This window comes from Balearica regulorum, chromosome 1, assembly GCF_011004875.1.
Source record: "Balearica regulorum gibbericeps isolate bBalReg1 chromosome 1, bBalReg1.pri, whole genome shotgun sequence".
NCBI classification, from domain to species: Eukaryota; Metazoa; Chordata; class Aves; order Gruiformes; family Gruidae; genus Balearica; species Balearica regulorum.
This window is the reverse complement of record NC_046184.1, coordinates 2523674-2549722: the sequence shown is the minus strand read 5'-3', so window position 1 is coordinate 2549722 and position 26049 is coordinate 2523674. Positions and strand designations below refer to the sequence as shown.

At 42.0% G+C, this 26049-nt stretch overlaps 1 protein-coding gene across 4 annotated transcripts in view; it reads left to right on the top strand.

The window, feature by feature from the left end:
• Positions 1-26049, top strand: part of EXOC4 (exocyst complex component 4) — a 403799-nt gene that overhangs the window by 177045 nt on the left and 200705 nt on the right. For 3 of the 4 annotated variants that reach the window (XM_075756167.1, XM_075756505.1, XM_075756247.1), the window contains exon 10: positions 14986-15082. In XM_075756167.1, the coding sequence (XP_075612282.1) occupies positions 14986-15082 (97 nt within the window). Of the gene's footprint in view, positions 1-14985; positions 15083-17017; positions 19972-26049 lie in introns of those variants that run through there. The other variant, XM_075756422.1, reaches the window with a different exon arrangement.

Here is a 26049-nt window from a genome sequence, read left to right as displayed (position 1 = left end):
ACCTGGCTCCAACCTCCTTCCAGGTAGTTGTAGGGAGCAATCAGGTCTCCCCTCAGCCTCCTCTTCTCCAGGCTAAACACCCCCAGTTCCCTCAGCCGCTCCTCATCAGACTTGTGCTCCAGACCCTTCACCAGCTTCGTTGCCCTTCTCTGGATGCGCCGTCTGAAGTGTTTCAAGGGATGAGAAGCAACTACTGCCTACTTGGTTTACATCACCACCTCAGTGCCGCAGCTGTAAATCAGTGGCCAGTTGTCCTAGGGGTAAATAAACGTGGGGTTTATTATTTTAAAAAAAGCGAGCAGAAGCAGGAGCTGGCACTGCCAGGGCTACAAGTGACACCATCCTAAATGTTTGCACGGCAAAGGCTTTTGGAGGATTCAGGAGAGTCTTTTGATTTGCTAATCAAAAGCTTTCGAAGAGTGATTTAAAAGACAGAGGAAAGATTCCATAAGTGGTAAGCACCGAGGAGAACATTGAGATATTTTGAACTATTTCCATTCTGAGCCATTTTTCAGGTTTTGGCGGCAAGATTCAGAACTATTTGCTTGCAAAGAGTTAAATGCAGTTCTTGACAGCCAGGGCATGAATGCTGCATAGACATTCCTGCATTTGTTTTGAACTTTAAAAAAACAACAGTCTGATTAGTTGGAGCAGGTTTTCCCTGAGGGAAGACTATAGAGTGTAATTTCATTACAAAATATAGTGCTTGGAGATGAACTGGAGTTGGATTATTTTTTTTTTTTTTTCCCCACCCTGAGGGATTTGACATTTCTATTTCTTGACATTTCTCTCATTGTTAGACTAGCTTCTTTGTGCTGCTTTTTCTTTTCCTCCCCTGGTGTAACTGTAGCTGTCTCCTTGAAGCTTGGAGTGTCTTTTCTTGTAGGTAAAACTGGTAATAGTTTGAATTAGTTCAACAAGCAGATGGTTGGAAAAGGAGGCTACGCTATAGTGTGTAGCGGTGGGACATGTGGTCCATTGCCAAAATAAAAAAAAAGGAATGAAGCAATAGTCCCTCAAACATGGGTATGTTTTAAAACTGTCATTAGGAAAGGATGTTATATGGTAAAAAAAAAAAGTAAAAATAGTAATGGGTTACGCAGAGGTCTGGCTGAAGGTATGTTAAGTATGTCAAAAGTAGCACCTGAGACAATTTTGTTCCTGGAGCCTATTATTTTAAGAATAATGGATGTTTGTACGATGTTTTTTCTGATTTCAGCTGCTTCTCTTCACCGTTCTTTTCTGCAGGCTTTAAGTGGTAGCGTAACAAGCCAGCTCATCTAACGCGTTGGAAGGCTTTGTCATTTATTCGCAGGGGAACAGAGTAGATATTTTCCCACCTTCATCTGCCATGATCCTGTGAAAGACGTGTCACGTTGTGCTCCGGTAATGGGTAACAGTCTTCTGGCAGGGCTTACAGCGATGTCGGTTAGGGGTGTTGGGGAGTCTTATCCTCTCCAGCCAAAGTCCCCACTCTAATCACGGCGCTACGAGCAAAGCTATAGTTTTCATCAGTTATTGCGTGGCTTGTTTACAGACCAGAGCTTTAATGGTATAAAGCTGTTTTACATGAGACAGAGGTCATCGTCGGAGACAAGGTGGTTTCCAGCTTTATTTTGATTCCTCCTGATATTTCATCCGGTCAAGTATGATGGAATTATTTTTTTTTTTTTGCAAATGGGTCGGGGAAAAATCTTCACTCCAGCAGCTGGCTGGTGGTGAGAGGCATATAGTCATCTTCCAGGCCTAAATCCTTTGATTTTCACTGATTGGAAAAAAAAAAAAAAGCCTGGAAAACGGAGCCCAGCATCAGCCCTACTAAAAAAAAAAAAAAAAAAAAAATCCCATTATTAAGAAGAATATCAATTCCCCCTTAAGAAAGCACAAACAACTTTTTGCTGGTACTCTTACTGCTTTAATTCTTATCTAATCTCATAGGTGGTCATCGTGATTGCCAAGCACGTGTGTGTTGGGCTCCGTCGCTCGCCGGCGGCTGCTGGGGCGCAGCATCCCCTGCGGATCGGTGCCTGCCCCGCTGCTCAGCACCAGCCGATAACTTCTTTCTTGATGCCCCGCGACACAGCGCCTTGCCTTAGGAGTACGATACAGACCTCAAAATTCGGTGGGAGGCGGGAAACCCTTTAGATCTGTGGCTTCTCCTGTGTTGTGGGACCCTTTGAGTTACGGAGCGTCGCTCCGAATAACACAACTCTTTTCCTGTGTTATAGTTTGGCTGCTTTCCTCAGTTGTGAGTAGCCCTTGTAGGGGAAAAATGGGGAGCGGGGGGGGAGTGCTCTCTGAATACTCCCTCCATCAGATAAGGCTTCTTCTGCTTCTGATTTTTCTTGATGAACAGTAGTTTTCAAAGTAAGTTTTGTGGATGTTTGAAGCTGAAAGGTTAGGACCACAGCAGAGGGGGACCTCTGAACTCAGTACTCCTTTCAGATGCAGAATGGCTTACATCTATTTTTAAAGAGAGAACGATGGATTTGCAGACTGCGCTTACAGGTGGTACAACGCAGCTTGGAGATAGCGGTGTCCAGACTTTTCAGCGTTACTGCAAGAAGCAGCTTCCACGCTTAGGGAATGTACTCTGAGGGGTAGGAATAACTTTGCTTCGTGCCTGTTCCTCTGCCTCCTTTTAAAATACGCGCTTGATTCCAAGTTTAATTTTTGCTTTCGCCGTTTCCAGTTGGTCTGTACTGGTGTGTGCACTTCTGCTTCTTGTGGTTGAACAAAGGGCACGTATTTCTTTTAATTGTGAAACTATAATACAAAGCATTCCAAGATGTAGGCAAGACTCTACTGAGCTAGATGGCTACTGGGGATAGAACCTGTTTAATCAGCAGAAACTAGCAAATTCTTTTTTTTTTTTTTTTGTTTTCTTACGAAGTTGAAATATTCAAATCTCCTTTAGCCTATGACTTTTGAATGCTTTTAAATGAAATTTGTAAGAAGAAAATTGCTAGTGCTTGAATTCTTTTTTTCAACATGTACCTTTTGAGCTTTTCTTGATACCTGCACAACAGCAGCAGCAAGTAAAAAGAAAAAAAAAAAAAAAGAAATCTCTTAAGCAATTTCTGTAAAACAGAGCGTTCTTGGTCATTGCTTAGGAGAAATCTTAAGTTTCCCGTCTATAAAAATGTACAGAAACATACATGGAAAGGACTGGTCAGTCTTCTTTCTAGAGTTTGTTATATTAGATACAGCACGATTTTGACATATTGGCTCCTATGAAATTGTATTTTATTAAAGTCGCCAGGTTATTCTTGTGCTAGCAATGGCTTTGATTAAGCGCTGTATTAGGGTCATATCCTAGAATAACAGCGTTTCTAAATCCCTGGCTGCATTTGAAAGAATTGTGATTAAAGTTTTGGCTGTTTTCCTGCAATTGCTAATGTCTGCTGAGGGTTGAGTTACCCTCCTTCATATTGGCGCTCGAGTTCTGTTACAGCCCCTTGTGATTTCGTGCCAATATCAGTGACAGTCTCCGGGGGGAAGCGGTTTTGCATTAAAATGCAAGAAGTAAAAGCTGTTGCAAAATTACACAGGGGTCTAGAATATCCAGTGTGACTTAATAGCCGTGGTGTTGGGTTGTTTTCTAAAGTCTAATTCGTCTTTGATTGAATTTCAGGCAAAACAAAGCAAGGAAGATAAGGAGGTGGGGAAACCCATCTAAAAGAGATTATGGATGAACAGGTTGAAAAATGCTGCCTGACAGGTCGGACTCTGAGCAATCTGGTAATTTCTGCTGGCGCGGGGAGTGGTTTTGTGCATTTTTGTGCACTGGCATGGACAATCCATTGTGGTTCCCTTGGGGAAAACCCTTGTTATTAGTAGGGATCATTCTGCATATTGCTGGAAAATGAATTAATTCACACCAGTGTATGCACAGATGAGGAGTAAGGACATTCTTTTGTTGTTATAAATTTGTAGAGGCATCACAATGTTGAATAACCAAGTAGGATTTATTTTGCTTGGGTTTACATGCCAGATTTGTAACATTTTCAAGACTTGTCAAAAGATTGGCAAATTTATCTTCATTAGAACTGATGCATTCTTTAATACGTGGAAAACAAGTCTATGACAGCTTTCTTGGACAGCACAGTGGTTCCTGTAGTCCCAGCTGTGTACAGTTTCTAAATCCTGTTTCCTTCCTGCGTGCTCATGTTAAAAAACTTAATTTTTCTGTAGATGTATACTTCTTCTAGAAGACCGTACAACATTTTACCATTTATTTCATTATTTCTCGTACCAGGCCCATAAGAGGGGTTGTAGCAAACCTGTCTCATCTCAGGTGTGGGTGAGTGGAGATGCAGCCGTGTCTGATGTCATGCCGTGAGCGTACGGCCTCATCAGATGTACCTTGCTGTACCTACCCATTCCTTTGTTTAAAATGGCCGTGAGATTTTAAGTATTAAAAAGGAAGATGAAATGGGGGAAGTTTTAAACGTTTTATAAGAATATAAAACCATAAATGACTGTATGTCAAGAAATATCTTTGTCTTATTTCACTTTTTCTGTTTGCTTACTGGTTTGGCTTTTTTTCTTCTGACATTAAAACTGAATAGAAAACATGTCAGGAATATAAAAAATTCAGGTAGGAGCCATTTGCCACCACAGGAGATAAGATAAAGAAAGCAAGCTTTGAGAAGAAAATAGTTGAAAAGTGAATGCAGTGTGTAAGTAATCACAGTTCATTAGCTCTAGCATGTTTTCTGGCTTCGGATAAGGATTTATGCTGCAGCCATGCTTTGGAAGAGCTTACATCTGTAGGCAGTAGTTTTAGGAAAACCAACAAAATAGTAAATATGCAAGCTGACAAATACATTAATCAAAGTGCCTGCTGCTGAGTCGCGTGGCTTGGAAAAGAAAAAAAAAAGAAAAGAAAAGAAGAGAAAGAAAAGTATGCATTTTAAACAATTTCTGTAGCTGAAAGGAGACTTTACATATGTGGCTGACACGCTGATCAAATGATAAAGTAGAGGCAAATTGAACCTCAACCTTTTGTACAGCCTGCGAAAGTGAAGGCACGCCGCAGTTTTTCAAGGCAGATGGAGTGTGAGCAACTAATAAATCAGGTTTTGAAACATTAAAGAGCAACTTATTTAAATGCATATGGTGTTGGATCTCAGACAAGACAGTATAGGAGAGCGTAAAAGGATTGGGCATGGGAACATCAGCAGAACAATATGTCTGTGCACCAGCTATGTGACTGCATCCAAATCAGCTTCTCGTACTGAAGTCCTGCTATGTGGTAAGTGAAGGGTAATGACAGTTGGTGAAAAGCAAGCGGGAGAAGCTGTTTCAGGCAGGAATTTCAGGCAGGGATTGGAATAGGTGGTGCCATCAGTTTGGTGAGTTGGAGCTGTATTCTGTGTTGAATGGAAAGGTGAAGTCTTAAGATTGAATTTAAGAACAGTGAATTAAAACCTTTGTTCCTTTTTGTCTCCAGCATTTCTCAAAATAACTTTGCCAGGGGAAGGTTGGAGTCACTACTTCAATTCCCCGTTTGGGAAACTGAAACGCAGAAACCTGATCAAGGTCAGAGAGGCCGTATGAGACCCATGACTTGAATCCAGATCTGCAGTCAAGCACTAGCAAAAACTTTTATATGAAGTCTGGGTTGCAGGAGCTGCTTCAGCTGCCTGTTGCTTTGTGGATTGGTTTTTAAGGTTTTGATAGCAATGTGTATTCTCGTGGCTGGGAGCTCCGTCCCCGCACAGAACAAAATGCCATACTGCTGTCATCGTGGTGCTCCTGCTCCCTTTGGGCACAGAGGCAATTTGTGGCAGTATCGCCTCTCCTGCTTTTGGAAATTACTTTTCCTTCAGCGTGGTTTGAAGCAGAATGTGTGCCCTACAAACTCTTAACACATGCTATAGCTCTCACCCTTTCTTTCCCAGTTTTATCCCTGGAAGGGATTTGTGATGGTCTAGCCATCAGACTTGACTTCAGCTGGCATTTTTAGATCATCATGGTGACCGACATGGTCCCAACCCCAAAGCAAACGGGGGTTGGTGCATATTTTGGAAGCTCGGAACTCCCGTGTCTGTACGAGTCCCCTGGCACAACAGGTCCATGAAGCAAACTGAGAACCAGCGAGGAGCCCTGCCTGAATTTCTGCAGAACATTTGTGCTTCTCCAGTGAAAGCTTTTTAGGTTGGAAAGCTGCTCTGCAGCCCGTGGAAGGGAGCATCACCCCAAACGCTGCTTCTGGGAGAATTGCTGAGATTTTTTTCACTTAAGAAAATACTACAGAAATGAAATGTGATGTACTATATAACCTTAAAGGTCAGCTTCCTTAGTTTTTTTCCCCTCACTTCACATCTTTTTTTTGTCTTAATTCCCACCCCACCTCTCTGTCAAAGAAGGAAAATATTTACAAACTTACTGAACAGATCTAAGCGTATAGTCCACGCAGATTTGGGGTGTACCTGTACTTGGCTACGACGGTGTTGGTATCTCCTGTGCAGAGTGCCAGGGACAAGTGATGGACAGACTGGAAGCTGGGAACAGTCTACTGCCCTTTGAGACAATTAATCATCTCTGAGCTCCCTTCCTACCACTGCAGAGCCCTCGCCCCAAGGACTGTCAGCCAGTATTTTACAAGCAGTTAGCCACCTAATTCCCATTGATTTTGGGTCTATTGTAGTGCCAATGTCATCATCTCTCTGATCTCTGTTGATTTTGGTAGAAGGTAGGGGTGCCGATGTGTTTTTAAACATCAGTCTCTTACTCCTGATCGTCTGATCTATAAATTCACAGCTGCCATGATTAAAAAAAAAAAAAAAAAAAAGAGTGCATGATTGAAAGAAGCAAACAAGAAATGCAATCTTTCCTCTGTCAGAAACCTTTGCTAAATTGCTTCTCCCCTCAAGCAAGGAAGTAATCAAGTATTGGCCGGAGCTTATTCTTGTCTATCTTGATAATGTGTGGATTTTTTTTTATTTTTATTTTTTTTTGTTTGGTGCATCTCACCTGTCTCCATCCTGTTGAGAGAGAGGGAATAGGAGCCCCACGTGTTGTGTCGGTGGGCAGGTAGGTCACTGCCAGAAACGGCAGCCATGTAGTGCTCTCGCTACGGCAGTTTGCGGGTGAGGAGGACAGGGGCAACGTCCTTGCTACGTAGGAGTAGGCAGAATAGTCTGCCTGAAGTAATCCACTAGATGCCACTAGAAGATGAGATCTCTCTTGTCTAGTCCGTGGAATCCTAAAGTGGTTGGTGTTTGAAGGGCTTTCTAGAAGAATTTTGTATCATTCACTTATAAATAACCTTTGCTTTACTGTATTGCTTGGAGCACTGAGTTTCAGTTCCAGTTGCATGGGCAGACCCATAACAGCTCCCGCACGTGGTTTGTAGGAGTCCAACAAGAAGGGCAGAGAATATGGCTCAAACAGAAAAGCATTAACCCAGAGTTGACCTACACCAGCAGGAAAGTGCAATGTTTCGAGGCTGTCCGCCAAACAGTATTCTTAATAAAAGTGTAAGTCTTCAAAGATGGTTTTTGTTCAAAAAGGAAGGGTCTGTGGATTTGGAAGTGTAAATGGTTATTTTCTGTGGAGCTGGCCTGCAAACACAGACTGGTTGAAACATGGGGCTGGACCCTTCTGGGGTTTCTATTCTATTTGTTCACTTGGATAAACCTACTCAGCTTCAGGGAAGACCTACCCAGGTTCTGTCGCGCTGCTTGTGCCCGCCTAAGGTCAAGGCACTTGAAGCTCTCGCAAAAGCTAATTTTAGGTGCAGGATGCTGAATTTCCTATGTACTTTGTTCCTTAGTGGAGACTGGTCTGGAGAGTGGACCAAATCCTTCCCCATGCCTTCCCTGCTGAGGTCTAAGGCTGGAGGAGAGCAAGCGCCGGGGCAGCTGGTTGCCGAGCCCTTCGTTCAAGCTGCACCACGTGGGCTCTACTAAAGCAGGTATCGGCCTGAATGCAGTTAAGTTAGATGATTCAAAACATGCAAAAGAATTTGAGAGAAGATAATTAGGTCTGTTTCCTTATAAAAAGAACTGCAATGTGCACGCCAATACGTGGAATCACTGCTGTGACTCAGTATAGTAGAAACAGGACTTGATGCTTGTCTTGCGTGTGCCTTTGTTTAAAGGGGTGCAGTTGTAAGACAGTAGAGCCCTAACGTACAGAAATACGAAAAAGCAGGAGACTTCCATTATGAACCCCCGTAGTTATTGTTCCGTAATGACACAGATCAATCGCTCTTTTCTGTTGAGCTCCGTTGTATAATAACCCGCTTCACTCTCTTTGGGCAGCTTTTGCTTTCTTCCATTTCACGCTAAATGAAAATTTGTATTTCCATACCTTGAAGACGGCGTACAGGTAATAACTGTTGTTGATCTCAACATAATCAAGAACTTTTCGGAAGGACTGTAACATCTAAACTGGTTCTTTTTCTCCTCTAAGTTTGCTCTGATGCTCAGAGTGGAGGAGGTGGCATTGATTTGCAAGCTGTGTTGATTGCTTGATTGTTGTGGCTTCAAAGCCTGTTTCTTTATTCTTTCTACGGTTGCATAGATTAATGTGAAGTGGCTCACTAGGAAAGGTGCTTTGATCCCAGAGAGGTGCCGAAGAATTGTTCCCTACGTGCCTGGAACCTGTTTAGCTGAAAAGTTTGCAGTCACGGAGATATTAATGAAGTTGTCCTGTGCTAACACAGGAGACAGGAGGGGAAGAGAGCAGAGGTTTGCCTACGGTCCTCGTGGGTTTTGGGTGCTTATAGTTTCTGTTGAGACCAGATTAATATTTCTTGGATGTTTTGGAAAGAGGTTTACTTATTAGCCAAATATCTTTGTGTATGTGAAAAAAAAATTGTGTCTGATAGGATTTCAAGTGTATCTGGGCCGAGGATGAAACTCATTAAGAGAGATACAGCTCCGAAACAATTGGGTAACGTGTTACGGTGCTCTGAAGTGACAGTGTAAGAAATCTCACCTTTTAAAAGTACTCTTGTTAGAGACAGAGAGAGCTTTCCTTATATTCCGGATTAAAAAAAAAATTAATAAATTATTACTTACTATGATTTTAAAAGGTGCAAGGAGCCTCTTATAAGATGCTGAGCTACCTCCTCTCTGATGTCTTCATGGCCTTCAAGGAACTGATGAAGAGAGGGAGTAGTACGTGATTCCTCTTCGAACATGGTGTTGAAGACTAAAAAGTTCCCTACAAATCTTGGACCCTTATGGAGAAAATGTTTTTAATAAAAAAAACAGAAAAAAACCCCACCCCAAAACCAAACAAAAAACCTTAGGAAAAGGAACTATAAACACCGTTATTGTCTCTGGTGTTTTGTGGGTTTGTTTGTGGGTTGGTTTTTTAATTTAATGGTAGAGAGGAGTTATCTCAGTAAATGAGGAAATCGCAAGAAGCCTCTCAGTCGGATCTTTTTTTACAAAGTAGGATCAAACTTTTTCCTAGACATAGCAGTCCGTGGTTATAGAAGGTAACCAGCATTACGTTAACTGCAAAATTATGGATCAGGAAACTCCCTCCAGTGTGTTCCAGGGTTTTGTCTTTAAATGAGGAGCCATGATTTGTGTGATGGGGTATATCTAACTTAAGGTTTGTTTTCGGTGCTGTTTCAGTACACAGAATAGGTATAGGAATACGGAGAAGTTTAATTCATTTGCAAAGCACCCTGAGACGCTTTCTGAAGCATGCTAATCCTTAGCATTTCCATCATGTGCTTCAGTATGCTTTCCAGACAGAGTAAATTAGCAAAGTCCAGGTATTCCTCAAATTGTGGTGGGCAACTTTGAACTTGAGTAATTTCATGGCAGAAGAAACTCCCAGTTTTTCTGGGAGGTCCCTTCTGGGACAAGAAATCTTGCCACCATCCTTCTGAGACCCGCTCTGTATGTAGATAGGAAGGTAGCGGTAAACCTGAGATATCCATTTTGAATGTTTCCCACAATTTTTAAAAAACTGGGTAGAAAGGAAAACTTGAAGCACTCTTAATGTTTGTTCAGACTTCAAATCCTTGCAAAGATTCTAGCTTTCTTGGTAATCTAATGCTTTTTCATATTGAAGCATGACATTTCAGATACATTCATCTGCGTTACTAATGGACCCGTCTCTGACTCCCACTCGCAGCGGCATTCAGGTGGGCACACTTCATTGCTAGCACAGCGTGAGGATATCATTAACTGTATGACAAATTTCACTTCATCTCAAAGTTTTTCTTCCCCCCTTTTTTTTTTTTTTTGTCTCGTAATTTATTACTAGACAGATTAAATCAGCAAGCTGGTACTCTTAAGAAGGAACTGCTACAATAACTTTGACAGCTGTGAAAGTTTGGGGTTTTTTCCTAGTGCCTATGAAATGTGGCTGTTATAATTTCTTGCTTTACACTAGAAAAAAAAAAAAAAAAAGACAAAAAACCCAACACACTGCAACCCAAATGAAAGAACTTTGTGGTGTCGCATTGCTGAAGCAACGACGTATTCTCAGTCCAGGTGGTTGTTGGAGTGCTGTGTACATGGCGATGTTGTACCTCAGTGAGCATGGATGGTTAGTCCTGTAGTCAGTGCTTATAGGGAGCTGTCATGGCCGTAAAGTTGAGCACTTCCATAGGGTTGAAAATCTTCAGCGTTCACTGGGAATTAGGCTTTACAGCTCCTTTTCCCTACTAAGGCGGATAGTTTTCTTCTCTTGGTGTCTGCTCACGTGTATGTGGCATGCGTTCAGGACAGCCCAGCAGTGTGGTATTTGCATGCTTAGCTCTTCTTTGAGGGACCATGCAAACCACCTCTCTGATAATCATCCTGATAAGGAGAAAAGAAACAGTGACGGGCATTTTTTTCACTCTTCCTTCATCTCCTACCCGTTTTCTGTGGAGCTGCCTGGGATTGGTTTCTTTGGATGAATGATCATTCACCTCCCTGCAAGAGATGGTCTTGGTAGGAATCAGTAAGGATGAAGGGATATTCATGGTGTATTTTTATGGACATGTTTGTTGGGTCTCCAGCACAGGCCACTGTCTGCAGTGGAGGTATCATGGTGGCTGGTCAGCATAAATGCACATTTCAGACCTTGATGTCTCCACTCGAGATTTCCCTTTGAATTTCCACTTGATTATCCAGGCAAAGGCATAGGAACCTAGAGTTATAGACTGGTTTGGGATGGAAGGGACCTCAAAGCCCATCTACTTCCAACCCCCCTGCCATGGGCAGGGACACCCTCCACTAGCCCAGGTTGCCCAAAGCCCCATCCAACCTGGCCTTGAACACTGCCAGGGAGCCAGGGGCAGCCACAGCTTCTCTGGGCAACCTCTGCCAGGGCCTCAGCACCCTCACAGGGAAGAAGTTCTTCCTCAGATCTCATCTCCATCTCCCCTCCTGCAGCTTCAGGCCATTCCCCTTGGCCTGTCACTCCCTGCCCTTGTCACCAGCCCCTCTCCAGCTTTCCTGGAGCCCCTTCAGGGACTGGAAGGGGCTCTAAGGTCTCCCTGCAGCCTTCTCTTCTCCAGGCTGAACAACCCCAACTCTCTCAGCCTGTCTCCATAGCAGAGGTGCTCCAGCCCTGGGATCATTTCCGTGGCCTCCAGTCTAGACTCGCTCCAACAGCTCCATGTCTCTCCTGTACTGGGGCCCCCAGAGCTGGATGCAGCACTGCAGGGGGGTCTCACCAGAGGGGAGTAGAGGGGCAGAATCCCCTCCCTCGACCTGCTGGTCACGCTGCATCATAAGCACTGTAAGTTCTCTCTTGCTCTGCTTTGGGCTGTTCTCCAGCGGCTATCGCAACAGAACTGCTGCGTTGTGAATTGTGGCAAATGGCAGCGTTTGCTTTTCCGTACTGTGGCCGTGCATGAACGGAGCTGTGCTGGTGTCGCGCTGTGGCAACTTAGTTCAGGGTCCGTAGAGGTACGATGGCAGCGTCGAGAGAGGTGAGGGCAAGAGGTTCAGTGCAGGCTGCTGGCGTTAGCCAGGACTGTTGCAATGCTGGGTTGTTATTGGTATGTACGGGGCATCGTCAGAAATAAGATTTACATTTCAAAATATTTTTCAAGGTAAAATATTTAAATACAAACAAATTCACTTTTCCTCGTAGCTTACACCTACATGCAGAGCATTCATTATTATTAATCGAAAGCTAAGAGCGGAGAAGATGTAAAAGCATATTTTTCTCTCAGTGCCGACGTTCTGTTCTTCTCTTCTCAAATCTCGCATAATATGGCCAAGCAGATAAGACAGATTGTTTTACTCCTTGCTATGGAGTTCATCCCAGTCAATAATATTGATTAGTGCAGGGTGACTTGATGTAACGAGAGTGACACCCCTTTCTTAATTTGAGCCTGTATTTCCTAGTTCATGCCTCAGTAGTTCATGCTTGGATGAATTCTTCAATAAGTCAGTTAAGATGCAGACCCCACTGGAAATTGTGAGGTCTGACATTAACAGGGAAATGAATAATTTTCTTTTCCTAGAAGTTGTGCCTCTTTTTTTCCACAATTAAACTGTGATATTGTGCAAGTTAATGTTTTAAAATGCCAAATGAATTTCCTGAACTTTTTTTTTTTTTAAGAGCTACCTCTTTCTAATTACATTTAGTAAAGTTTTATAAACTCTGTTCTCAGCTGCTTCTTTGTGGTTCTTGAGTCCTTATGTTAGCGTAGGATTTATCAAGAAGGTTCATGTCCTAACGCTGCATTTGGGGAGCTGAGTCAGCTTGTGGAAATACGACAACTGCAGATATCCAGAGTTTGCATGGATTTCCCACTCTACAGGGAATTTTAATATTGTCCCTTTTACCTGGGCACCAAACCAGCGTCTTTGAATCTACACCAGTGATGTGAATTCTGGTACAAAACACTCCTGACCTGGAGGGACCGTTTAGGATATGGAAGAACTGGTGTCAGGGACCATGTAGTGGCAGGGAGTGACAGGACAAGGGGGAATGGCCTGAAGCTTCAGGAGGGGAGATGGAGATGGGATCTGAGGCAGAACTCCTTCCCTGTGAGGGTGCTGAGGCCCTGGCAGAGGTTGCCCAGAGAAGCTGTGGCTGCCCCTGGCTCCCTGGCAGTGTTCAAGGCCAGGTTGGATGGGGCTTTGGGCAACCTGGGCTAGTGGAGGGTGTCCCTGCCTGTGGCAGGGGGTTGGAATTAGATGGGCTTTTAAGGTCCCTTCCCACCCAAACCGGTCTATGACTCTGTGACCTGCTTGATCTTTGGATGTTGCTGTGAGGTTGCTAACAAGAGGGTCAATTAATCAATCATCAAAGAGGGTTTTTTTTGTCGATTGGTTGCATCACTTTGAAAAGAAGATCGGTGTCACGTAGGCATTGGTTGTGTTCCTCCTCTCGCTTTTTCCAATGTGGAGACATTCTTCTAGTTTCGAGGTAAACAGATGTCAGGGTCAAAAAATTCAATAATCTGCTGGTGTTGTTTTGATTTCAAGTACTTTGTCATTTTCCTGCCTATAAACCTATCATAGTAATGTGATTAGGTTCTGTATTTATTATTATTCAATCATTAAGGAGAGTTCACATGCAAAATGAAAAGGACTTGATAACATTTGGGATATGCAGACTTTTCCCAAGTTCGTATTTGTGGTTATTTGAGGATTTTAGCCCAAAAACCCACTTATTAGGGTTACTTGTCAGATGATACCAGCAAGATGATGGTCTGTGCTTTGTGACAAGGGAGTATGACCAAAATACAGGGGATTATGTGCTAAATTGCTGGTAATTTCAGAATGCGGGTTTTTTCTGATGCTGTCATTTGCTTACGCGTGGTGCGTCTGGCCTGTTCTCCTAAAAATGTTTTCTTCTGGAAGGGCAACAAGTGAATTTTGGTGCTGTCAGGAAATGCCAGAGTTTCAGGACGTTGAGATTTGCCCGCACCACTTTTTTCTCTCTCAGTATCCTAATTTAAAGGATTTTAGTGTTAGGACCCGCCCATGGAAGTGACTTTGGTTCGGATGTAATGACATGCAGGGGGGTGTTTTCATGCCGCTTGAAGTCCTTCACTCTGGGCCTGAGGTTTATAAATTACACTCCCTGAGCTTGCGTTTTAGCACCAAGGAGCATGCCAAACTCAACACATTTATTTTTCACGTAGCTGAGAGTTTGTACGCAACTGGAACTCGAGCAAGAGACTTTTGCTAAAGAAATTACAAGGCTCTCTGTAGGACATGGACTCCGGAGAGACCCAGTAGTGTTAAATGTAATAAATAAGTTATAAATAAATAAATAGCAGTCAAAACCAAACTCCCTTCCAAAGGATTGAGTGGTGGCATCGTCAGTCAGAGGTGCAGGAACCTTCTCCGCAGCGATATGGAAGCTGCAAAATTCAGTGAAGCGCTGCTCTTAAAACCCTTTCCAAGCGCTGCGTGCTTCAAAATACGTCTTAACCACACGGACAAGACTTTGGGAGTTTATTACACAAGACGAAGGCCCTTGTGCTTTTGAGAAAGGATGCCTTAAGTGTGTGCTGTGTGTTTGGTTTTGGGCTGTTCCAATAGCTGCTGAAGTCACTGAAACTTCAGACTGGAGGTCCCCATCCGTCGGTGGGGTGGCACTTTGAAGAGCCATGAGGCTCAAGTCTCTTAACGGTATGTGGGCACCTCTCGTCTGTGTGATGGGTATCGTGTTAGCACCTCCAGTCCAGTACACTGAACTTCAGCCCAACTGATAAATTCGTCTGATGTGGCTGGAAAACTCTTCTGCAGTTGAAACGGGGTCCTGTGCCATAGGAGACCTGCACTTACCGGTCTTTCTGCAATACTGTCGCTAACTAGTGAAAGAGGAGCCTAAAGTCGTCTATAAATACTATCTGTATTGTTCCTGTCGTATTAGGAGTAGTTTCTCTGAGCAGAAAGGATAGGAAGATCGTATCTTCACGTTAATTACTGATCTTTCACCAGGAGTGAAGCATTTACAGACAGACCTAAATGTTTAATTATCACTTATTATCTGAAAATCAAGGGATGTTCAGATCTGTTAGACAACTTGTTTCATGTTGTTTTGCAGGAGGACCAGATGATAACTTAATTGAAGGTGGCGGATCCAAGTTTGTCTGCAAACCAGGAGCCAGGAACATTACTATCATCTTTCATCCCCTCCTCAGGTAAGTAAGGCTTTTCTACATACTTCTACAGCTGCAAAAAATTAGAATAAGTAGAATTAACCTGCTTTCTTCATGAGCACATTGCCACTTCTGAGATAACATCCCACGGCAACGGGCTTGCTGTAAAGTTGTTGATGGTCACACGTGTAAAATGTAATCACCAGTTGAGCTTGGTGCCGATGCTTTTTAATCTTTTTTCAAAATTAAGTAGCATACCGAGTGGGATTCTTGCCTGGGTGACCCCGTTTCATTGAACAGTGTAATTTAGTATTGACCCAAGCTGGGAACAGTTTAGTTGCAGCCTGCCACAAATTGTTTATCGCTGACTGTCCATTATGCTTATTAAAAAGTCAGAAGGATACTTTATGAACTGCAAGGTAAGTTCATTCTTTGATAAAACAAGTATGGTCTATGGACTGCAAATTAAATGCCTGATCTGAAGTGCCGTGCCAATTACTCAAATCTTAGAAATTCACAGCTCATCATGGACTGCTGGAACTTTAAAACAGAGCGAGTCTATAATGAGTCTCTTCTCACCAAGTCACTCACCTCTGGTACTTTGTGTTCTTTTTACTTTGCAATCTAACACTTCATCTTCTTAGTTTTGCCGGAATTAAATAATACGATGTTTCTGTCGTTTAATGTCAGTCTTTCACCTCTGATTTTTCCTTTATCATCAAACACATCCTTTCCTATTCAGTGCTAGCACCTTTAGAGAGCATTTCGCTCCTTGCCTGTGTTCGTATTACTCACTATCGTACGTCACTTAGGCGACAGGGTATGTCTCTCCCATGCTAAAACCAAGCAATAATAAAATAGTAGTAAAAAGTAATTAGAATCTGATCCCCAGAGGAAAGAATATCTTGACTGACGTCTCAGTAGCTGAGAACTGTGGTCATTTGTGACTTGTCAGGACTTAAAAATGCCGGCAGAAATTGCCTAAATTCCTCTAAATTTAAATTTCTGTTGTCGTGACACTGGATATTGGAATAATCTTGAGAATGGCACCTGTTGTGAGGACAAACTAAAATTTGTTAGGGTGTTTAACATCTTTCCTTGAAAAGGGTTGCGTACATTGTACGCTCTTCATTTATTGCTGGATGCCCATAATGAAATGGATAATTTCATAGGCGTATTTCATTTCAACCTCTGTCTCCTTTAAACAAAAGGAACGTGATAAAAATTACGTTTGCTGAAACATAATTTATAGTTTCTGACCATTTTATTATGAGAAAAGATGGACAAGGGTTAAGATGCAATATGCTATTCAAGATATGACCACTATGATATGGACTTCAGTCTCTTAGTCTTGAATGAATTTACAGGCTTTTTTCAAGCACAGAGGGGGGTGATGATGCTCTTATTTTTATTGATGAGATGCTTCGCATTGATTTAGAAACTGGTGAAAATACTTTCTTTATATTTGCCTTTCTGCTTAATTTTTCCCCCTTTTTTTGCCATCCGAGTCAAACACGAGTGGCTCTGCTTTAAGTAGCACTTCTCACAAACACTTCACTTTCATTACCAGCTTGCAAGATAGGCAGTAGAAATAATTTGCTTCATAAAAAATAATTGCATCAAGATTAAGGTATCTGCGTACAATATATTTTTCATGCCAACCATCTGCAACATCTTAACTTCCTTGCCTTGAGTAGTTCATCAATAACTGCATGAAGAGAAGGAAAACACTCCGTGACCCAGCTTACCCTTTTCTCACTGCAGAATGGGGTGAGTTTGGGTGTAGGTGAAGACTGTAGAAACTTTTTAAATGTGCTTTTACCTACTTTAATGATCGACAGAGTAAATGCATGAGTCCTTGCTATCTTAGATTTCACTCATGATCCTCAGCGTTGCCATGTGCGTGATGCGTGGGATGCAGTGTATCTGGGATGACCGTGGGACTGGATTTCTTTTGCTGATGATAATTCCCTACAGGGAATTCTGTTCCTGATGGGAGTCGATAGCAGTAACCCTTCCCACCCGCAACCTGCCTTACCCATTGACTGCTGCACGATGCCGGCTGCGGTTGTAAAACGCTGAATGTGGTGGATTTGCTAAAATATTGACGTTTGCAATAATTTCTAGCACATCATCTTATGTGCGCGTTCCTTGTTGATTAGGTCTTTGTCACCCTTTTCTAGACGTTATTGTATTGAGCGTCAAGCTCTGAAGGAGGTAATTGCTGCAGAGGTGTGAAGTTTTCACTTGCTTTATTTTCCATTTGTTGTCGAGGTTCTTTATTGGCCTGTCTCAATCATCTTTCATCGATGTCGCTTGTACGGGCTTAAAATTATTCTGTTTTGAATTCAAAATGGTCAATATTTTATTTAGGAGGGGTTTTTTTTCATTCTTTCTTTTTTTTATCAAGTTCACATAAATATATTGACAGAGAAGTTTTAGCACTGTATGGGCCAGCTTATTTTATTAGGAAGCTGAGTGCTTCTAAAAGTATTAAGCTAACTGGATCACTGAGCAGCCAGACGCTAGCGCGATGATTTAAAGCCTGAGCATCGCATTAAGTGATGGCTTTAAAATGTAATACGGCACGGTAATGTTAGGTGGAGAATCATAACCAGAGCGTTCATATTCATCAGTCTGAATTTCGCTCTTTTGTACTGCTGATATGAAAAGTGTCGCTGTCTATCACATCAGAGAGTTGCACAATCGCAGTGTTAAGTTTACTGGTTATAATAGCCTTTTTGTTTTGGTCTTTTTTAATTTACAAATTGAGACTAAGCTTGGATCCAGATCCTTTTGAAGAACACGGAGTCAGCAGGCTTTCAGGGAGCTGTGAATTAACCCCCCTATCTCCAGTAACCAAAGTTTCTTTAGAGAAACTCTTAACTTAAAACCACGGAGAGCGTAAGGGCAAATCTATACGAACAGTTTTCAAGTCTTCCCTTCCTGGAATTCATTTAGGGCAACGAGCCAGAGTTGGGAAGCGAGTAGTTGTGCCGTTTGGGATGTGGGTCCCTAATTTCCACTAGGACAACTGAGACGCACCAAGCCCCAGATTAATTACCGGGACTTAATGACACCACCACACACGTAACAAATGAATAGTGAATTTTTGGAAGACAAGTGGGTATTCTAGCAGAGATGATTCCTGGGAATAGATTTTACTAACTGCATATGAAAACTAATTGCACTTACAAATTGAAGAGGAATACACATCTGATTTTCCTTAATTACATATTGCGGGAGGTGTCGAAGTATAAAAGTTACCAAAAGAGTCCAGTTGCTTTCTTCATCCTCCGCTGCTAACCAGCATCTGCTTGGATCGTGAAAGCACTGGTGTTACTGGTCTGCGGACTGACGGCTCGCGTTGGAGGAAGGAAACGTGCGGGACCAATACTGAAGCCCTTACGTTGAGGAATATTGAACAGCCTGAGTGATGTCTGTTGTAACATTTGTTTGGTGGGGATTTTGTTGTTGTTGTTGTTGTTGTTTATTTGTTTCAGCTGGCATTTGAAAGGCACTTGGCTCTTCAGGGTAATAATCATTTTACATATGCTTTATAGAGTATGTTTATTACCAGACAATTGAAGAACAGATGTCTGCAGTCTTGAGGCGTAAGGGGGAGGGACAGGAGGGACCGGAGATGGAGGGGATGGTGGCGTTTGGAATCGTGGAAGCACCGCTGATGCTAACTCAGTTGAACGTTGTTTGGATATTGGGTATTAAGGCCGCAAGGGTATCCATTTATTAGTATCAGCCACACTTCATTAAGATCAAGCAGCAATTAAAAGGGTTGTAGGATGGAAGAGAAAACAAAATGTTCATTGATTTGGAAGAAGCAGTCGCTTCTAAGCAGGATTGTGTCCTCACGAAGACATGGGCTAGAGGGGCTAAATTGCCTTGGCAGCCTATCGAACGGGCAGTGTCTGTCTTAGGGGATCTCCCCCTCTGCCAGCTGGGCAGAACTGCAACGTGTGGGTGATGTTCTAATCACTGCCTTTCGTTTCAAAGTCTGGAGACTAAGGAAGTGAAGAACAAAGTGTCGATGTATTAGAGTACTGAAAAAGAAAAAGAAGAAGGAAAGGCAAAATTACTGATTTGACTCTGCTGATGTCGGTTGGGATGCAAAGACTAAAGTTTAACGCTCCGGTGTGTGCGTGGTCCAAGGCGCTGCAAAGTTTGCTCGTTCTTGGTATTTTGGATTGATCAGTGGGGGGGGGGGGGGAAGAGCAGGCAATAATTCCACATTTTAATTTAACAATTAAATTATTATGTTAATTTATACTGGTCTCCATCATTTAAAACAGTAGCTTTTTACTCGATCGCATTTTTTGGAATTTCCTGTTTCTTCCAGTTATATTAACGCTAATAAAAGAGTGATTGCTCTTTTAATAAATAAAATAAATGCTTCAGGGAATAATCAAGGAGGACAGTAATTTACTTTTGCTGTCCGTTGATATCGGCATATTCCTCACCAACCGGTGGCAATCAGCTCTGAACTGTTGAAAGTCAAATTTCAGACTCCACTGGCAACCTGTCTTTGGGAGGGAGGTGCACAACGTACAGAATACGTACATACACGCAGGTACATGTGTATTAGCGGCGATGTTTTAGCTTTCCGTGCTTGGGGAATAATCGTGTCGAGCTTCTCTTTAATTCAGGATATGTCAAGATAAAAGGTACTGTATGTAGAATTTAAATCCTCTTGTTTATTTTTAAAATGTTGGGAGGGGATGGCAAAGTTGTCGTCGGTTTCTATGGGGCGTCTAAGTCCTTTGGTCTTTGTGAGCATCAACTGCAGCTGAGCGATGTTCGTAACTACAGAACTGTAACTGATACAAAACTGCGTATGTAACGAAGAACCCGTGTGTACCTCGCTGATAATCCCTTTTATTGGAATATCTGTACAGCTATAATAATAAACAGCTAATTTGATTTTCAAATGTGCTGTAATATCTTGTAGTTGGTGTGTTATAAAATTAATATTTGATAATATGTGGAATGTGTTCTTTGGGAAGCAAAAGGAGTGTGAAAATTAGTTTGTTAGTTACATTTAGTATGTTTAGACTATGTTAAATGATACCAAGTATTTTAAGAAAAATATGTGGCATTTTATCAGTCTAAGGGGTATATACTATTATTAAAGTAGATGGAAAAATGTCAATCTTAGTGCACAGATAGTGCTAGATAACGAGAGCTGATCTCTTTAGCTTTTTGAAATCAAAACTAAAATACTTGAGTTTAGAGAAATCTATAAATGCAACTCAAGCTGGGAGGGGGAACTTATAATATTGACTGCTTAAAGTTTGTATTTCAGATTGAATAATACTCAGAGGATAAAGGCTGAGATGCTGTTATGTACGCAGAAAAACATTATTTGGAAACTTTTAAAGTCAGTGACTCCTTAAAAATATAACCATCCAGATTTCATTAATTCTGGTTTTTAAGTCTTACATTCAGACACAGCCCTTATCTTCAAAGAGAGGGGGGAAAATACCACTGAGTTAATCTAAATCTTGCTTCCGCAAGGTAGGCAATATCTTCCCTTTAGAGAGGGGGGCTCCCCCGGCAGGGAGATGGTGCCTCTCCGCAGGCTGCGGCGAGACAAATGGGGCTCAAATCAGGAGATCGCGACTCCTGCTTCTCCTTACGGTACCGGTAGTCACCGCGATGCTTAATATTCCCATCTTTATTTTGGAATCGTTAAGACTCGTCCTCGAGTGTGACAGATGCTTGATACAACTTTTCATACACTCGCTGTTTACTTCAATTGACCTGAATCGAAATCTTAAGGGAGCAATTTGACACCCACCTACTGAATTTTTTTTCTCCCCCTGGTTTAATGAGTGTTTAGAAGACATTCAGTTGACGAGTCCCTTGCTGTTGACATTTAGTACTTTATATCTGTCAACAGCGGGAATGAATGTTTCTTGCGGGCGAATCCTAACTCTTTTCTCTTTGACAAGCTCTCATAAAGTCTGCGTCGCTGAATTATAAAGACACATTTCAGAAAAGCTTGTTGTTGTGACACCGCTAAGAAAAGGTTTAGTTCTGACTGAGGCCATCGCAGAAATGGGACACGTGCGCGGGAAAGGGATGGGGAACAGCTTCACTTTTTGTGCTTTTTTCCCCCCGCCCCCCCCCCCCCCCGATGCTTTATGAGAACTGACAGTCTTACTGTGTGTGTCTGATTAAAGATGACAGTTTATAAAAACCTTAAGGTAAGGCTGTTCATTTTCAATGACAGAAAATAAAGCAATCCCCCCCCAACCTCCCACACAAACAAAAACTCTTACACGCCAAAAAAACTCTTAATATGTGATGCATTGATTTTATATTGTCTGTCAGAGAATGTGCTTCAGCAGATCAGTCAAGTTTTGAGTTTTCAAACATGCTTCATCCATACGGGAAATCAACAGCCTGTCAGAAATTTCACATGTCTCCAGCTCCTCCTTCCTTTCGGATGAGATACAACCTAAAGGAACATAAAAATTTTGACATTTGCAAGAACTTATGCTGAATAGCTGAGAACGTTAATTCAATTCCATGACAATGAATTACTTCTAACCCGTATTATGTTCATCAAGCCAACAAAGTAGTTTTAGCTCATTTCTTAATGGCAGCCCTGCTTAAGTGTCGTTCTAGTATTTAATTCATGTTCTCATGGAGCTTGATTAAAATTCCCCAGATTGCAGAACACTTTTATAAGAGTGTAAGCAGAGATTTATGATGTTATGTGAGTTTTCAGTGACTTATTTATTCCTTTTGAATGCTGCGTCGCAAGACCCGAGTTGTGTCTTAGAATACACGATTTCAGTTGGAAGGGACCTACAATGATCATCTTGTCCAACTCCCTGACCACTTCAGGGCTGACCAAGACTTAAAGCCTGTTGCTAAGGGCATTGTCCAAATGCCTCTTAAACACTCACAGGCTTGGGGCATCGACCACCTCTCGAGGAAGCCTGTTCCAGTGTTTGACCACCCTCAGTGAAGAAATGCTTCCTAATGTCCAGTCTAAACCTCCCCTGGTGCAGCTTTGAACCATTCCCACACGTTCTATCACTGGATCCCAGGGAGAAGAGCTCTGCACCTCCATCTCCGCTCCCCCTCCTCAGGAAGCTGTAGGGAGCAATGAGGTGGGCCCTCAGCCTCCTCTTCTCCAAACTAGACAGGCCCAAAGTCCTCAGCCGCTCCTCACGGGACATTTCTTCCAGCCCCTCCACCAGCTTTGTTGCCCTCCTTTATACACATTCAAGGACCGTCGCATCCTTCTTAAATGGAGAGGCCCAGAACTGCAAACACTACTCAAGGCGAGGCCACACTAAATGCTAAGTACAGCGGGAATGACAGCAAGTCTTGAGATACACCAGCAAACCCTGTGTAGATCTTCTCATCTGTTTCTTTCCCAAAGAGATGGTGGGCATGGCTGGAGGATGTGGGTTGGCAAAAAGTGATGATTTCATACTGTGCAAAGAATAATCACGGGCGTTCATGCAATTAAAGTAATTGATGTTGGACTGGAAGAGGGTTATTTTTGACTTTTCAAGCTTGTTGTAGTGTTAAAGTTTTAACATGGACAAAAGCCAGCACGTCTTGTATATGGACATGTGAATTTATTGTTAATCCAACTGGTGTTTTACTAATTAATCAATATAGAACAATTAGTCGTAGTACACTTATGGTAAAATCAATCGAGTTATAAAAATCTTGATTTATAGACCAGATTATCAAATTATTACTAATTCTTTTTAATATTTTAATTAAAAATTGAAATTGTTGAGTCTGTTCTGCCCATGGCGGTAGTTGGAAAGTGATCTCCGTGTCTTTTTCTCAACCCACAAGCTTTTCCATCTTATTTTCTCCCTCCTGTCCTGTTGAAGAAAGGAAGCGAGAGAATGGCTGCGTGGGGGTCTGCCAGTTGGCCAAGGTCGACCCACCACAAGAAGCTACTCTGGTCTTCCCAGGGTCTTACAGCTGCCAGCAAATCTTTGGAGCTTTTTGAAGAGGATAAATTTGATGAAATTCATTTAGCGGCTTTTCTCTGATACCTGGTGTAGTCTGGGGAATTCCTCTTACATTTCTCACATCACATCACTGGACCAAATAATTTTACGTTAGAGTGTTTCCATTCCCAGCTGAAAGGCTTCTGAAAGTCAGCTCCACTAGCACGTTTTCCAGGCCTAAACACTTTTTTTTTCTTTAAATATAAATGTGTGGTTTTCCTCAAGAGAATCTGATTACCTGAAATTGTTTGGCTTTCTTTTCGCTCTGTTTCCATGTAAGGCTGTGGATATTAGCTAACATCTAGCTAATTCTACAATTTTACAAGGGTGTGCTCAGTTAAGGTATCTTCTGTAATTACTCATATGATGACTGCAAATTTGTTTGGCAGAATTAACAAAGAATCTCAGGAAAAAAGAGGATTTTTTTTCCATTAATCCACACCTCTCCAACACAAACTTGGAGTTTGCTGCCCGTGCTTTACCCAGGCAGGCAGATGAATTGGTTCAGGTTATTGTAGCAGGGACCGGCAAGGTGAGACAGGGCTTGTAAAATGCCTAGCTTGTTCTCAAGAGAAACTTGAACCTTGTGTGAACTCAAACTGGCTGTAAATTATCGTCACCTGATGGCACCTTGTTAGCAGGATAGGTGCAAGAAGTTGATTAGAGATGGTGAGGAACCTTCGTTACTAGAAGTTCATCTTTTCAGATTGCAATTGAGGCTGAAGGAAAGGAGCTGCTGTAGTAGAAGCATGGACCAAAAAATCACACTTCCTTTATTATTTAGTTAGTTAGCTTACTAGTTCCATGCTAATCTGTTATATGGAACATTCTGCAAATGTTTGTAGGCGTTATATTCATGAAATGAGATTAAATATGATTGAAATGGGTCTTACGTGCATTGAACTTCAAAGATTTTCTTTCCTGTTTCTTTTCCTTTTCCTGTTCTGATGTGTTTTGGTGGGTTTTTTTTCCTCCCACCAGAAGCACGCATATTGTGGTACTTAAAAACCTGTTGGTCAGAAAAGCGTCTAGCAAAGCTGGTAGGGAAGAATGGATCCATTTATTTAATTTAACCATCTGAAGTATGAAATGGCTTAATCTTCAAATGCTTCAAGGAGCCTGAGATACACACTGGGATCCACATTTAATGCTTTGGTTTAGCAGACGCTATAAATCTCTTCAGTCACAAGGTGAGATTCTGCCATGCAGGAGCTGGTGCCTTTCTAGCAGCTCAGTTGGCATTGGGGAATGAACTTCCACAGCAGCTAAAATGTGTTTTAATAGGACCAGCTTTAATTTCAAATATAGCAAGTACTACTTTGATGCTGAAAAAAAAAAAAAAATCTGCAAAGTGATGGGAAAACTCACAAGGGAAAAATAGAAAAGCATCCTTCATTTTTGGTGTGGAAGAAAAGGGGAAAAGACTTGAGAAATTCTAAGTTTGTAATCTGTTTGTGGAAGCTGTTCAGAAAATACATCAGTGAGGGCTTTCCCTGCCTCTATTAGGGGAAATCCAAGGATGAAAAGCTTGTGTGGCTTAAGTCCAAGTTACAGTATTATAGCCAGAAAAAAAATTGGAGAGCGCATGTGGTTACTCTATTAAAGCTTTATGAATTTTTGATTGAAATACAAAGAGAGCTGTTGTTTGATGAGAGCAAAAAAAAGGTGATTCCTATATTTTGTGTTTGCTCTTAAAAGCAAAGATATGGCAGTGCTTTTTGGACTCCGTTTCCCCATCTGAAAGGAAAAGTGTTTTGTATTATTGTTATTATTATTTTATAAATGTCATCTCATTTAAGCTAAGGGATATTCTGGGTGGATCCTTTGGTAATGAACTGGAGTTCCCTCAGCGATGGACCACTCATGTCGGAGCTCTCTACTTTGTGTTTTAGCTAGATTATTCTTGCTGGGTTTTTGCAAAGCTATTTTAAACCTTGTGTAATTTAAAATTTTGTAATTTGGGGAAACTATAGCTGTTATCCCAGTTAGAGCATGGAGGTGAATTTCAGTCACCTCCAGGGATACTAAAAGGGGGAAAAAAAAGAGATTTTCAAAGTATTTCATTTTCATCTATGATTTCACAGAGTGAATCCTGAAATGTTTGTTTCAACTATTACCCTCTTTTCAGGTTCCTGAACAGAGCTAAAAATAATGATTTTAAAGTTTCTTCACCAGTAAGCTGCATTTCTCCATTCTGCTTAACTCTCTCATGGACATTGCAGTGCGGGACCCTTATTTATTCCTGGTTTATAGACCAGGTTCTTTGGTCTGGACACGTCAGATCTGGCTGCACAACCACTTGCAAGGTTTTCATGCTGCCCCAAACGTGAGTCCTGGTGGCACCGTAGGAGATGCCTTTAGACGCTAGGTCATACACAGAATTGGGTTTTGGTGGAATATTCCTGAGGAGTTTAATTTTAAGTTCTGCTCATTTTTAGAAATCTTCAGAATAGCCATAAATAAATTTTTCTGGAGAGAAACTGGCCTTTACTCTGATCGTTTTGGGTCCCAGGCATCTTGAATACCGGATGGATTAGCAGTAATTGCACATTGTGTAGTACCACTGCTAAGCACTTCTGTAGCTCCTTTCGTCTAACTTCCAAGCTTTTCAGAGACATCAATTCATTAACACCTCAGCGTGAAATTGCTCTGGAAATCCTGGTTATGCGACTGCCAGGGATGAAACCGTTGTGGATGAAGCATCAAGTTGAACGGTCATAAATTCTGTGCAGATTTGAAATAGGCAGAACATACCGAAAGTCATAAATTCCCATTGTTATTAATCAAGGTCCAGATTTTCCATTTAATTGTAACTTTGTCTCGCTGGGTTGTATTTTTACACATGAATTTGCTCTGGGGGGGTGTGCAACAGGTCTATGACAGCTTGGTTTAGCTCTGAGAGTCCTTCTGTAGCCTGATAGCAATGGCTCTGCTGCCTCCTCATATTTGGGTCACTTAGTCACCTCTTACCTGGGTGACTTAGTCAACTCTGAGGACTACATCTAG